This window comes from Heterodontus francisci, chromosome 7, assembly GCF_036365525.1.
Source record: "Heterodontus francisci isolate sHetFra1 chromosome 7, sHetFra1.hap1, whole genome shotgun sequence".
Classification (NCBI taxonomy): domain Eukaryota; kingdom Metazoa; phylum Chordata; class Chondrichthyes; order Heterodontiformes; family Heterodontidae; genus Heterodontus; species Heterodontus francisci.
Genome location: NC_090377.1, coordinates 52,635,284 through 52,651,074, shown reverse-complemented (window position 1 = coordinate 52,651,074; position 15,791 = coordinate 52,635,284). Strand labels below are relative to the sequence as shown.

General features: G+C 42.9%; 1 protein-coding gene across 3 annotated transcripts in view; it reads left to right on the top strand.

Moving 5' to 3' along the window:
* The window catches only part of cers6 (ceramide synthase 6), a 337,760-nt gene that overhangs the window by 283,505 nt on the left and 38,464 nt on the right, over positions 1-15,791 (top strand). For all 3 annotated transcript variants that reach the window (XM_068034528.1, XM_068034527.1, XM_068034526.1), the window contains exons 7-8: positions 6,390-6,518; positions 8,743-8,849. In XM_068034528.1, coding sequence (XP_067890629.1) covers positions 6,390-6,518; positions 8,743-8,849 — 236 coding nt within the window. The remainder of the gene's footprint in view (positions 1-6,389; positions 6,519-8,742; positions 8,850-15,791) is intronic.

Here is a 15,791-nt window from a genome sequence, read left to right as displayed (position 1 = left end):
GTGATGAAGTACTTTTAGAGAGGCCACCTCACCAAGCATAAACACTCCATCTCGACTCAATTCTACTACCCACATATCATTTGTCATTGCATCAGAAAAATGTGTCAATTGCACATGATCGGCCGGAATTTTATGGGGCCCTGGGAGATGGGATGGGAGGCGGGGGGTCCACAAAATAGCGACAGAAGGCAACGGGTGGAGAGCCCGTCGCCTTACTGTTGCCATGCGACTTTGCCGGGGCAGGAAAAGCCAAAGATAGCCTTCCTGACCAGAGGCCAAATGAGGCCCTTAAGTGGCCAATTAATAGCCACTTAAGCGCCTCTTCCCACCACTGCTGTGGGGGGCCTCCGCTACATGGGGAGGACGCCCAGTAAAGCAAGGCGGCCTCCCTGTGAGCTTGGGACATGAGGGGCCTCCTCTGTGGCCAGTCTGTAATCCACAGGGGGGCCCCCGACAGCAAAAGCCATCCCTCCGTGACCACCCTTCCCCCAACCACTGGGGCCTGCCTAACTGACCCCGGCGGCCCCATTTCACTTACCTGGGGTCTGGGGCTCCAGTGATGATCGTGGTCCCGGACCTCTTGCAGAACCGACTGTGGCCACTGCTCCTGTTGGCACTGCTCATACTACTGAGCTGCTGGCCCTCTGATTGGCTGGCAGCTCTGAGGGCGGGATCCCCGTCCTTAAAGGGTTGGGGACCATGGCATCAGGCAGTTAATTGCCCAAGTGCCGTTAAATAGAGCCTGGGTGGCGGGGGGGAGGGGGGTGGTCTCCAAAGGGCCAAGGTGGGGTTCCCCTCACCTTTTAAGTCTGGCATTAGGACCCTTGTCAGCTCCATAAAATGCAGCCCAATGCCACTGCAAGAACCTTTTTTGGTCAGCTGGACATCCTACTTGCACGAAAACCCACCATGTTTAAGAATCTGTGAATCAAGTTGCTAAGAAATTTGCCACTGCCCCTCGGAGTAAATATTTTTGATGCTATAGCGACATATGAGCTGCAATTTTCTAACACAGAGGATAGGCCTGGCCCATTTTCCGTTGGAAGTCCTTACACAACAACAACTTGCATTTGCATATTGCCTTTAGCATAGTAAAATATCCCAAGGCAATTCACAGGAATGTTATCAAACAAAATTTGACACCAAGCCTCATAAGGCGATATTAGAACAGGTGACCAAAAGCTTAGTCAAAGATGTAGGTTTTACGGAGCGTCTTAATGGAGAAGAAAGAAAAGTCAAGAGGTAGTGAGATTTAGGGAGGGAGTTGCAGAGCTTTGGGCCTAGGCATCTGAAAGCATGGCCGCCAAAGATGGAGCGATTAAAATTGGGCATGCGCAAGAGGCCAGAATTGGAGGAGCACAGAGGGCTGTATGGCTGGAAAAGGTTACAGAGTTAGGAAGGGGCGAGGCCATGGAGGATTTGAAAACTGGAGTGAGAATTTTAAAATTGAGGGATCATTAGAGTGGTAGCCAGTGCAGGTCAGCGGGCACAGGGCTGATATGTGAACGGGACTTGGTGCGAGTTAGGATATGGATAGTAATGTTTTGAACGAGCTCAAGTTTATGGAGACTGGAAGATGAAAGGCCAGCCAGGAGAGCTAATTTGAGTATGTTGCAGTCACAAGAAAAGAATTCCCAGAGAGCTGGTGAGTAGAAGATCCAGTGTGGGGAGCAGCTTTTATTGGGCCACAGCTATCCTTTAAAGGGATGTTGTGGAACAGAAAAGCAGGGAAATGGATCACATTAGAGTACGGTAGAGACATTTGGTAAATATTGCTCATTTGTTGGATGCAGAGGTAAAAGGTCCTGCAGCAAGAGGTACATCAAAGGAAAGTGGCCTTATTTGGAGCTCAAGACCACCTTTCAGTAAAAGCACAAGGCACAAACTGCATTGAGGAAATACCAAGCCTATCGCAGAGAATTGACTTTGTTTCAATCTTCCTGTCACGTTTATGATGGATACTGGGCTGAATTATATTCAGGCGCCGCGCTGTGCAGCAGCACCCTTTCAACTCAGTGTGGTGCCCACATTTAGCGGCCGCCGCAGAGCCCCCTCGATATTATGCGCGGGGGCTCATTAGCACTACTCCAAGCGTCCTCCCCAATATTACATGGAGAGACGTGGGACATTCGGCACACTGAGGAATCCTTTGACAGTCGTGCAGCAGGTGCCGGGGCCCTATTTTAAGCGCCCCAGCACTTGCTTCCTGACAGCTGTCAAAGAATACTTACCTGACTACTGAAGAGTGGGGCTGCTGTCAATCTGGCAGCAAAGCAGAAAGTGCTGCAGAAATCCAGGAGGTCAGGCAGCATCTGTGGAGAGAGAAGCAGAGTTTACTTGTCCAAGTTCACAGACCTGAAGGTTAACTCTGCTTCTCTCTCCACAAATGCTGACTGACCTGCTGAGTTACCCCAGCACTTTCCACTTTGGTGCCACATACTTACCCTGCTGTGTCCCAGTGCCCTGTGAAGTTGCGATCCTCTTCTCCCACTCAAGTGCAACATTCCTTCTTGTAAGCTTGCAACACCTGGGTGAATAATCTTAAATTTGCACATTCCAGGACGTGAGACTTAAATAGACCATAAAAGTTATTACAGAGAACACACTGACACAAATGAGAATGCACGGGTGTCACAGCAATGTAAATACGTCTTTCACTAAATGTTCCTCACCAACATATGTGTCCTTTTCTCTGTGCGAATGATGTGTGCCAGCATGTAGCGCCAATGTCACATCCCTTTGCACCGTTGGCTCTTCAGAAGAGGCTGCAGAGGAGTCAGGCTTGAGAACCACGGCCATTATGAGGAACAAAGGCATGGGATGTCCACCGGAGCTCATGGGCTACAGGTCATCCTTGAGCACGGCACAGAGACGTGTCACCATCCTCTCTATATGCTTAATCTCCTCTGACACTGGTGCTCTGACCTCCGATGGCATGTCATGTGGGGCCTGTAGATGTACGGCAAATGTAATGGCGGGCTCCCCTGAGGAGCTGCTGCTCATGACCGGGGGCCTCTACGTAGCTCACACCTGCCTGTTGGTATTGCCACTGGCGCATACGGATCCTCACGTCCAGAGGATCACACAATGTAGGATGCGCCGTACCCATTTCCATGTGATAAATAAAGTTGAACTCTTCATGTATTCGAAAGTTCCTAATAGGGCATGGATTCGTATTGACGGGTACATCAGCTGCTTTCCTGGATCAACTATGTGGCGTGCCATGGCATTGCCCATCTTGGCCAACACTCAGAGTGGCACAGCATGACCACATCATGATCCTACGAGCTAAATAAATTGCCCCCACAATCCATAAAACCTTAATGCTCCTGCCCTTTCTGGCACCCTCTCTATACACAGGTTGCCTAGTATGCCATTGCCCCTTCACAAACATAGAGCGTACACTGTTAACGGAGGGATGGTATACGGTACCTCCCTTCATGCCAGCAGAGCTTTCTCTCCAGTAATCCCGGACCCCCTCCCTTGCAGAATGCAGAGTTAGACCTCTGTGTATCATTCCCTCCCTCCTCCCTTCTGTAATGCAGAGTGAGGACCCACCAGCTTTTCAGATTGTGAACAGGATGGCATGTGACGCCCGCCCATTCAACAAAAAATCCGGCAGTGTCGATGGAGAGGTGGCGGGCTGCATAATCAGCATAGGTAAGTAAGCATTACCATATGTTGATTGTGGTGCCGCTGCCGTTCGGCAGAGTGGGGGCCGCACCGAGGTCCCACCACTGCTGGTAATATGCGCCAGGCCCCTCTCCACGTCGCAGGTTAAGGTGGGCCTCTCCCCACAATATTTTACCGGCCCCTGAGTCGCGACCCGTGGCATTGAGGGGCCGGCAAAATTCAGCCCATGATCTCAGGTTCAATGTTGTGGACCACTCCCTTTCTCAGGCATCGTGTCTCCTACAATTTAGAGTGCACCTGTTTATTTTTTTGCCTGGTATCTTGAGGAATGATAGCACGAAACAACAAAGGATCCATACTCAGTAAACAGACTACTAGACCATATTATGGACCTCCACATGATTCTCTTCTCCTTGGAAGGTGAACTCAGTATACATTGAGTAAGACTGAGAATTAGGCTGTGAACCTCCGGGCTGTAAACCAGGAGATGGTTTCATTTCAGTGAAAGAAGGTAAATATACAGGATATACTATAAAGCAGTGAATCCTACAGTTCACTATTCTCAATACACACAGTAATAAAGACACCGCTCACTTTCTCATTATACAATGGTCAGAATTTTACACCCCCCCCCCCAAAGAGCAGGATGGGGTGGGGGTGTGGTGGGGGGGGGGGGACATAAAATGGAGCAGGAGGCTCGGGGGAGCCCTTCCCGATTCGTTCCCGCCTCCGCCGCCATTTTACACAGGGCAGCGGCGGCGAAAAATGGCCCGGCCGCCTCAGGCCAATCAAAGCCCTTAAGTGGCCAGTTAACGGCCACTCAGGGACCTCCGCCCGCCGCCATGGGATTTTACCCTTGGCTGGCGGGCAGCCCAGGCCCGAGAAAAGCCGCCTGATAAAAGTAGGCTGCTTTCTGACAGCCTGGCGGGGGCCCTCCTGATGTGGTGCCCTGTGCCCAACGGAGGGCCGTCCCCAATGCCACAACCAACCCCAACATGCCCCTTGTCCCCCCAGCCGACCATCCTGGCTTCGCCAGGGCCCGACTGATTGCCTCCAGGCGAGGCCCCAAAAACCTACCGGTTCTCGATGCTCTCCGACATCTTCTGTCTTCAGCTGGGTTTCTGATTGGCTGGTAGTTCCATTAGGCGGGACTTCCTGCCTCAATGAGGTGGAAGTCCCGTCTCAGACCAATTAAGGGCTTGGGAACCGCAAAATGCAGTCTGGATCCCCAGGCCAGGCGGAGGCGGGATCGCCATCAACTTTTCAGTCGGTGGACAGCTCCCATCCACCGAGGGTAAAATTTCGGCCAATGACTTTAATATAGAAACTCATTTTTTAACAGAGTGAAATATGCTGCAGTTTAGAACTGGCCAGGACAAATTTAAACACACAACTTTCCTGGTGGCTAGAAAACAAGCATCTATTGAGACTGATTGTTTACTGCGATAAGATCAGCCCAGTTATATCCTTCAATATCTTTGAAGATATACTAAAACCAAAAGTTGCATTTCCCTTTCCAATATTATATGTATGGCACCTGTTGATTGTCATGCAATGTGAAATTTAGGGCAATTTAATTAGCTTTAGACTCCTTGTTGTGTTTTCCTCATTTATTCACACCCTGTGAAGCCTACTGCATCCAGCAGTCTAGCCTGTGAGCCAATGGTTTTCCCTTTCAGAAATACTTTTTGTAGCTGGGATTTTTAATCCCTCACATGCTGTTTCCAGCAGTAAAGAATACAATTTAAAAATACAATGCAGACAAAAACCTATTTAAATCCTAGCAAGAGTCCACTTACCATCCCCTTCCCAAGGAAAGTATTCAATTGTCAGTCATTAAATGACCATTCATGAGCAAAATAGTGCTCAGTACACCTCACCATGAAATGTATCATTGTATTACCATCATCCTCTTGATCACAGCTGACATCACATCCCGTGGAATGGTGGAGTTTCGAAGCTTCAGCAATAGCTGCTTGGCTCTTTGGTATCAAGTCTTAAATATGTGCGTGTGTGATCTTATACCCACCATCCAGGTAACACCTTCTAGAAGCTTTCCTTCCAAATGACAAGAGTTTCCTTATCAACAGTATAAGGACTTAAACAGAGCAGCTTGTTTTGTGTCAGCTACCTTGAGAATTGAAACATCCAAGCTCACTGCTGTGAACCAGACTGACTCAAAACCAACTGCTTATTTCTGACAAATCCTCTTGGAAATTATTGCAATTTTTCTTGCTCATTTTCCTCCATAACTGTTCCAATAGCTCCCCTTTAAGAAGGTATTGCCATTTCATCTGCTGGAAAGTGATACAGCACCACTATCCATTGACAACCGAGCATTGCAGCAACTTAAACAAGCTTTAACTGGGATGGCATATCATTGAATATTAGTCTTAAAAGTTATGAAATATTTTGATTATTGCACCTCAAATAGAAACAATATGGTTTAAAATAGTGTCTTAAAGTTGCAATTGATCTTTAATTAAAAGACATCATGTCAAAAAAGTTTCAGAATTCACTTAATTAATTTTTTGAGGGCGAAAAGAAGTGTGACATGTGGGACAGTTTATAATCACTGTCGACTTGTGTTAAACTTTATTTTCTGTCAGATGCTCAGACAAAAACTAATGTTCAAAAGTCAGATCTTAAGATAGTAGTTTCATTCTAAGTTTGTAAACTGTACACCATGTAATGTGTTGGAGAGTTGTTGTGAATTTTGCACTAAGCTGTTACCTAGCTGTTTCTTCTTGTTTTAGGACTTTGTCATTATGTTTGTGCATCACCTTGCAACAATAGCACTTATAACATTTTCATATGTCAACAATATGGTGCGTGTAGGAACACTGGTCATGTGCCTTCACGATGCATCTGATTTTCTGTTAGAGGTAAGGAAAGTGTTCATCACCTTTAATGATTCCTTGTAACAGTGAAATTGGGTAGCATAACACATCAATTTAGAGAAAAGATTTTTCCTCTTTGTCACAGGATCCTCACTAATAACACTACATGAAACAGAAAAGAGAGAAATCACAAACATTTTATATTTCCACTCCTTAATTTGTTTACTTTGTTTCTACTCTTAAGGCTCTTTACATCATTATTGTCTGCCTTTCAAATCTCTAGTTATGCTGTTGGTGAGCTCCCTCTTGGTGGATTACCATCTGACCTGTCCATGGCATTTACGCCAGTGAATTATCCAACATAGGAAATCAGCTAAATTAATCTTGTTAATTGTACTGATAAGACACTTTCATATTGAATATAGAAAGTAAGTAGAATTTGATGTTTAACGTTTTCTTTCAGACTAATTTTCTCCCTTCCTCTTCTCCTGAAAGCATGACTTCTTGGAAGGGCACAATTTGCCATCGCCTGAGTAGTCTTGCTTTGTTCAATCACTTAAAACAACGATTGCCGACCATGTCCTGATCCTGACCACATCCCAACATATGCACACATGCACTTACAGCAGGAAGATCAGGAGCAGGAACCCTGACCAATTGACTACTCTGTAATTCAGCTGTGCGGAGGTCAGTTGTAGCATTTCAGCTGCCACCCTGGATGGAATCAATTAAGTCAATACAGACCAGGACTGAAACCCACAGCATTCCTGATCTATATAACTCAGCTGCTTGCTGCCTTTTTTTTTTTGAAGGGTGCATTTTCTCATCTAGGTTGAGGTGGGAAAGCAGAGATTCTACAAGGTATATTAAGAAGTAACCAAATTACACCAAAAATGAGTGTTCGAGGGTCCAAATGATCAAAGGTTATTTATGAGCATGTTTTAGAAACTGATCGTAATAATTACAATGAATGGAAATGATGTGGCATATTGAATATTTTTGATAAAGTGAAGTTCAGACTATCAGAATATTTAAAAAGTTAAGCTTAAAAGAACTGTGCTAGAAAAGCAGGTTACAATGCTATCTGTTTATCTCAGGGTTTTGGTTGTAATTATAGTCCAGACTAATGAGATGATAGTTTACTTTGTACTCTTTCAGGTATCAAACAAGGAGACTAAGTTTGAACAGTTTCACAGCATAAAGCCTCCAACAGCACAATGTTTGACTAGTTAACAGTTTCAATCAGGCAGGATAGAAAGGATATTAGAAATGGAAAGTTCAGTAGAGGCACAGTTCTGATACCGGGTAAAGCAGATTACTGAAGCAATTAGGGAGAGAATTTTACTCTGTTTCTGACTCATGCCCCATCTAACCTGGAAAGACTTGACATATACTGGCTGTAAAAGAGGAAAAAATGTTCCATTTCCCAGCACTGACATCCAATGCCTGGTGAGCATAAAAATTCATCAAAGTATTTTTTTAAAAATTAAAGCAATGTGATTAGCTTAAACAGGTCAATTTTCTTCATTCTATTTATGTTTAAGGAAAACAAGGTTCTTAAAAAAAGAAAAGCAATAATATAGTTGGGGAACTGGTTCAACTCTGCTGTTTCGCACAGTTGGAAATCAGAATTCCAGTAACTTCATTTAAAGGCTATTTGCGCTACAAACACTTGAGTTCATTACAAATGGACATGCTAAATCTCAAAGGCAACATGATTGATGGTAATTATTTTAATAGCTTATTTATATATGGAAGATTATCTTTTTAAATGAGATTTGTTGTTTTGAGACAATTGCCTTAAATCGGGTCCATAGAAGAGATTCCTTTGATGATAGATTTTTAAAGATCATTGTCAGTTATTTATTTTATGCAAAGAGTGGAATTAGTCATCGATTAATCGTTCTGTCAGTTGTCGAGCACATCAATGATTTATTGCTCTTTTTAAAGTGTTTATGTACAAGCTAGCTTCTTGATTTTTCTGCTTATTTCATTCACATTATTTCCATTTGCTGAACTTAACTAATTAAACACAGGTCAATATGTCATATTCTAATTAAGTAAGAAACGTACTCACTTCAAGGCTTTTATTCCATCGCATTTAATGTTCCCGGTACATAATATTATTTGTGACTAGACACAGATTAATGAATTGTTGGGTCACTTTTGATCTACCTACATCACAGTTCATCTGAATAGTAGTATATGAAAGACATGCTAATACTAGTCAGACATTGAAAATCCAAACACAGTGTTTTTTAATTCACAGGCGGCTAAAATGGCAAACTATGCAAAGTGTCAAAGACTATGTGACCTCCTGTTTGTAATGTTCGGCTTGCTCTTCATTAGTACGAGGCTTGGCCTTTACCCAATATGGTGAGTAAGCTATCAATCAGATATCTCAATTTATTTAACAGCAACTTTCCCGTTCTCACTTTTTGAAGTACACTGAGAATGCAATTACTAAGAAAAGGGGCACATGTAATTAGACAATTTTCTTCAACAGAAACCCCGAGGCTAAAGTGGAATAAAATATTAATTGATCTCAATCATTCCTAATCCTTTGAGGATTATTAAACATTTTAAAATACTATTTGTATTTTGAAAACTGCAATTTTCCTGCTATCGCTCTTCCTCTGAATAGCTGACATGTTCTTCCTTTAAATATTATTATTCCAAATGATTTCCTCCACACTCATTGGGGGATGCTCCACAAATCCAAAAATAACTATGTATGTTATTACCTCAATGCTGTACTAGAGTTGACTAACTAACAGGAATGCTTAACACTTGTAAAAAGGACATGTTCGTTTTCTTGACCAGGTTATTCTCCCTTACCCCCAAATGGCCCAGTCCAAAACTAGCAAATATGACACCAAAGAGAAGCCTGAATCAAATGTTAATTGAGACTACTGTTAGAGTTAGGGTCTCACTGATGACTGGGCAATACTCAGATGTCATAATTGCCTTACTGCATCTTTCTAATTAGCATCAGTTTCAGCCCTGCTTCATAAATTCAGAAGGAAATAGAAAGTGGATGCAACATTCATATTACTGGGAACACAGGTCATCAACAGTGCTCCCATGTCCTGTAAACATTCACTGTTTTTTGTTACTTTAGGAATACAAATTGAAAACAATTAACATTCTTTTGCATAGTTCTTGGCATATTTTCACTTGTATACATGCAGGAAATGTTTCAATTCAAGCTTCTCACTCCTCCCTCTCCTACTGCTGTCCCTTTTCTTACCTTTATTTCTCTTTTCAAATCTCAATATCTTTTTCTTTGTTTCGGCATCAATCTTTGTCTGATTGCATCTCTATGAAACATCTTAGAAGATTTTTCTTCATCGAAAACAAGGTGTTGGCATTCTTCTCCCATTTCAATTTGCTGTTTTTCTTGGTTCCTGATATTTTCTTTTCATTTTTTTTTGGTTCTCTCCTATTACTGAGAGTAGATTGACAATAGATAGTGGTGAAGTAGCTGTCAAGAAAGTATCTGTTCTAGATAATGTGCAGGTCATTGAAGCGTCCAAGTAAACGGCAGCTACAATTAATGAGCCCAGTGTACCGCATTAAAATTTACCTTTTGAATAACCTAGGAACATAAAGCTGCTTTATTCAAGTACATTGTATTCTGTGTGACAGTCTCTTTGCACACATTTTTACTAGAAAAGCAATGTCCTCTTTATTTGTGAGTGACGTCAATGATATTTGATTTAATGCTGGTCAAACAAATGACTAATTTACCTTGAAATCGGTTATAGTCTTGAACACTGTAGTTTTTCTCTTCACATCAGGAACTCCTAAATTAGTTTTAAAATCATTTAGAAATATATATGAATATGTTAACGTTAGTTTTAATTCACTTTGATGACCCCGGTTGCCACCTCGTTTATGCAGGTTCAGCAGCTGCCGCCATCTTGGGCAAGGCCTTGAGGTGGTCAGCCAAAGTTCTGGTCAACAATTGTGAGGCTTCCAGCCCTGAGATTTCTTTCCTCCACGCTCCCCCCACTGCAACCCCCCCTTCCCACCCCAGACTCAGACGGTCAGCTAGTTCAGCGTGGGAACCAGCCCATTTCGCACCATCATACAAAAGATAAGCTGCAGTGTACACCCCTTGGTGTCTGGCACTTACCAGTTTGAGCCTCACAACGTAACAATGGGTAGTCAACATTGTATACTTCAAGTTAAAATTGTCCCAATTTAGGCCTGAAATTTCTTGCAATTCCATAACTGACTATACCAAAATTGATACTGCAAATCACAGGAATCTCATTAGCAAACACCAGAACACAAAATCCAATGTAAAACAAGTAGAAATCAACATAAACAGTGTGTGTGCAAAACACAGAACCTATGTCATATTCCTTCTTCTGTCCCTCTTTACATATGAAAATTAACATTTGAATCCATCAAACAATCATTTATGCACATTAGGCAGTGAGGGAATCATTTTGACTTTGGGTGATTGTATTGATATTGCCCATTTTATAAAACCAGCTATTATACATCTCTCTTGATTTAAGTGAATTGATGTCGCCTGTTTTACACTATTGTGTAAAGTCAGAATTAACACCAGCACATTTAATAAAATGCAATCATGGAGGCATTTCAATTTTTAACATGTTCCAATTGTAATATTACTTGTTCCTTTGTTTTGTGAACTGTTGTAAAACTCACAGGACTACAAGTAATATCCAAAGAATGTGTGGGTTTTATTATACGTTAACTGGAACATATATACATATGTAGCTATTGCAGGAGCACACATCTTACTCTGTCGGTTTACACCCACAACTCCCTGGTCATGTGTGATGCAACATCACTTCTTCTGATGACCTTCACTTACAGCTTCTTAAACTGGTCCTCTTAAGGTCATCCCACAACAACATTCAACATTGATCCCCTAAATATGAAACCTATAATCCCATTTGCCTTTTTGAAGCCTTTCCTCCTCTTCTTCCTAGCTCAGTCTCTCCTCAGGCAGTGCAGGAACCAATTCTTAATCTCACTCCAGCTCCTCCCAGTTACAAGGGAGGGGCATTTAAAAAAAACCTACCCTGCCATTTCTTCAGTGGCATCCCCTTTAAGGACTGTTGACTAGGGCATTGTAGAACTGGAAATATTAGTCAGAGCACGCATAACACATATTTTGGCTAGTTTTTCACAAATTTTGTAGATGGGTCCTGAAATGATCCAGGACCCTTCTTCGGCCCAATTTTAATACACAACGCCAATTTCAGGCAGTAAGGACAAATATAGTAATGGCTGTACCACTGGTACAGATTGGGTGAAGCACCTCATGCCCAGAAATTGGTAAATGTTGCTCCTGTTTATGCCTGAAAAATGGGTGGAATGCATACCAATTTCTACCAAGATGATAAGATTATTAGAAAACAGCTAACAAATAAAAAAAAATTAAAGACAGGCAGAGATTCCTAATGGTTAATGGGCTTTATGAAGTTATCAAACAAAGTGATTATTATATAAAGTTATAAAAATTTGTGTGCTCAGTCAGATCGTTTTAATTGTGTGCTGGTATAAAACAGAAATGTTTGTAGCTTTCTATAAAACGGATTGTTATGTGCAATGGAGGACAAACAGCATAAAGAACAAGAAATAGCTGTCAAAGTTTCTAACAGCAATTCAACATTCGGCTCTGCTGACATTTATGACATTTTTAGAAATGTTCAATTAATTTTTCTGTGTGTAACTTACTGGCAGCCATTTATTTTCATATACATATGTATTACACTTTATAGTCATTTACAATAAGAATTTAAAAAGGTACAACATCTTTTCAGTTTGATTTTAGTTTCAAACTATTAGCTTTTAGCACATTGATTGAGCAAAGTTGTAGGAGCAAATGGTTCCTATTGAAACCCAGCACCTGCAAAAGACTAGAATTTAAAATTCAAAACATGATGGCTTATTTAAAATTTAGCATCAACAGATTTTTGAATTGCCATGAGTACAACAATTTAAACTCTTACTGTAAATTAATTGCATATATATATATCCATATCCTTAAAATTATGTAATCAAAATTATTGATATTTGTGTTCTTGCAAATTTTTATGTGAAAGAATTTGTGATGCTCCATAGATTAATCTAATTTTGAAACAGCCCTTCAAATATAACACTATTCAGAACAAAAGTCCTGGCAGTTTAAAGAACAGTTTGTTTAGTAACAGCAAAGATGTGATGGAAAAATCAATGCTACAGTCAGACTTCAGGCTATCAAATCTCAAATCAAGTCTGTTACTCTATACATAGCCAGCAGTAGTTACGTGATTAAAGCATGCACTGTTGAAAAGATTTAAACGATTTAGAGGCCATTAATATTTCTTTGTAGATAATGGTCTTCTATTTGTAAGATGAGGGCTTTTGAAAAAGCAGGGTGGATTGGAACACTTTGGATCATCCTGGCCAAGTAAGCATCCTGGAGGATAATGATCTTCAAGTAGTTCAGAAGGCTTGGATTGGAAAACATGTGGCAGCCAATTTGTGCACAACAAGCTCCCATGAGCAACAATGTGATAATGATCAGATAACCTGTTTTTGTGATGTTGTTTAAGGGATAAGGTCATGTCGCTGGGGATAACTCCCCTGCTCTTCTTCAAAATAGTGTCATGGAATCTTTTATGTCCACCTGAGAGGGCAGCCGGGGCCTTGATTTAACATCTCATTCAAAAGATAGCATCTCCAACAGTGCAGCACACTCACAGTACTCTGCTGGAGCACCAGCCGGGCCAAGTCAGAGGTGAGAGTGCTACCAACTGTGCCCCAGCTGATAGGACTAAGGGAATAGTTCCCAACATAAAGTTACTGCTGGGGACAGGAGGAAGCAGGTGCTGAAAGGTGATGCCAGAGCAGAGACATGATCAAAATTTCAGTAGGTCAAGAATATCTAGTAAGAATAGCGCAATGTTAATTGTATGTGAATTGTGTTTAATTATATGCAGGTGGAGGGCATTAATTCGGGTTCCAATTGAGTATATATGAAGAGACACTTACTGAAACAGGGGTGTAAATAAATGTTAGACTGAGTAGAGATTGAGATAAAGTTCTGATATGCCAGTTCCAGTGTTGTCCTTTACCAAATGGCTTTCTGGAATAGAACAAGCAGGATTTTCCTCAACACAGTTTGTGCAAATCACAGGCTTCTACCACAGAAGATGTAAATGTCAATTCCCATTATTAATTACCTTTTTGACCAAAGGTCAATAATAAACAAGGATTATTTGGGGTTTCTTGCAGAATTTTTAATTTGGCAATATTACAACATTACTCATGAACCTTCTGTGACATTAGACATGGGGAATCAAGAATAAATATAATTTTCAGGTCAAGTAAGGAGGCAATGGGCTGTATACTACAGGGTAACAGGCAGTGCATCATAGTTGGGAGGTAGACAGAAAGTCAGCCAAGGGCCATGGCTAGAATTTTACCAGGTCTTTGGCGATGGGCTGGGAGGCAGGAGGCTGGTAAAATGGCACGGGAAGGCTTCGGGGGACTGGGGGGGGGGGGGGGGGGTGGAGTTGCCCGATGTCTTCCTGCTGCCACATCCTTTTACCGGCAGCGGGAAAGGTGAACGATCGGCTGCCCACTGGGAGCCCAATTGAGCCACTTAAGTGGCCAATTAAGGTGCACTTCCTGCTTCTGCGGTATTTTGCCTGGGTTGGGGGCGAGGGGGGCCTGCTGCTGCATGGGGAGACTGCCCAGTGAAACTAGGTGGGCTCCAGGTGGTAGGAGGCCCTCCTTTTTGGCCACTCCATGCCCGAGGAGGGGCCTCCCGGCAGCTATGGCCACTCCCATGGCAATGGTGCTGCCTGTGACTCACAACTGCACCTCCTCACACTGATCGCCAGTGTTAGCCTGACTGGCCCCAACCTCACTTAACCATCTTTGAGGGCACCTCAGCCATTGAGGCACTCTCTCCTTGCAGCTGCAGCCTCAGCAATGGCCATCGCTAACAGTAACACTGCTAAGGCTATTGAGCTGCTGGCTCTCTGATTGGGCTGGCAGTTCTTGGGAGCGGGCCACCATCTTAAGTTCAGACATCGGCCCCAGCAGCAGCCACTTAATTGGCCACCATCAAGAATATGCCTCCCCGGGTCCCACCTGTGGACCCGGGATTGCCTCCCACTTTCAGCCCCAGCAGCTGGACTTTTAGCCATTGTGGAAAAATTCCAGCCCATGAGTAACAAGGCTGACTGGCAAGACAGGCAACTGCAGAGACATAAAATGGGCCAGAGGTCACTGATAGGTGGCCCAAGAGATTTTCAAGAGGGAAAGGAGAGGCAGACCAGCAGAAGCCAGAACAGTCGGCAGAACAGTCTGTAGGGCAAAAGCAGACTAGAATTCCCTACTGAACTTCCTGATAATCAACAGGAGGGAAAGAAAAACAAGAAAGTTCAAAAGGTTAGCTGTTAATGCATATTAAGTTAAAAAGTTAAATATAAACATTAAGTCCAATTTCAAATTGAACTTATCCAAGGAGAAAGTTATGGTGGAAAATATCCAGTTAATATTGGAGTTGAGAGAAAAACCATAAATTTGTTCCACAGTGACACCCAGAGCTTACAACTGCATGCAGAGTCAAGCCAGTCTTTTCAAGTACTTCCAGCCAATTAGTTCTGCTTAGATACATATTTCAGCATAGTGGGGAAAGTCTTTGCTCGAGTCGCTCTGAACAGGCTCCAGAAGCTGGCCGAGCGCGTCTACCCTGAGGCACAGTGTGGCTTTCGTGCAGAGAGATCGACTATTGACATGCTGTTCTCCCTTCGTCAGATACAGGAGAAATGCCGTGAAAAACAGATGCCCCTCTACATTGCTTTCATTGATCTCACCAAAGCCTTTGACCTCGTCAGCAGACGTGGTCTCTTCAGACTACTAGAAAAGATCGGATGTCCACCAAAGCTACTAAGTATCATCACCTCATTCCATGACAATATGAAAGGCACAATTCAACATGGTGGCTCCTCATCAGAGCCCTTTCCTATCCTGAGTGGTGTGAAACAGGGCTGTGTTCTCGCACCCACACTTTTTGGGATTTTCTTCTCCCTGCTGCTTTCACATGCGTTCAAATCCTCTGAAGAAGGAATTTTCCTCCACACAAGATCAGGGGGCAGGTTGTTCAACCTTGCCCGTCTAAGAGCGAAGTCCAAAGTACGAAAAGTCCTCATCAGAGAACTCCTCTTTGCTGACGATGCTGCTTTAACATCTCACACTGAAGAATGCCTGCAGAGTCTCATCGACAGGTTTGCGTCTGCCTGCAATGAATTTGGCCTAACCATCAGCCTCAAGAAAACG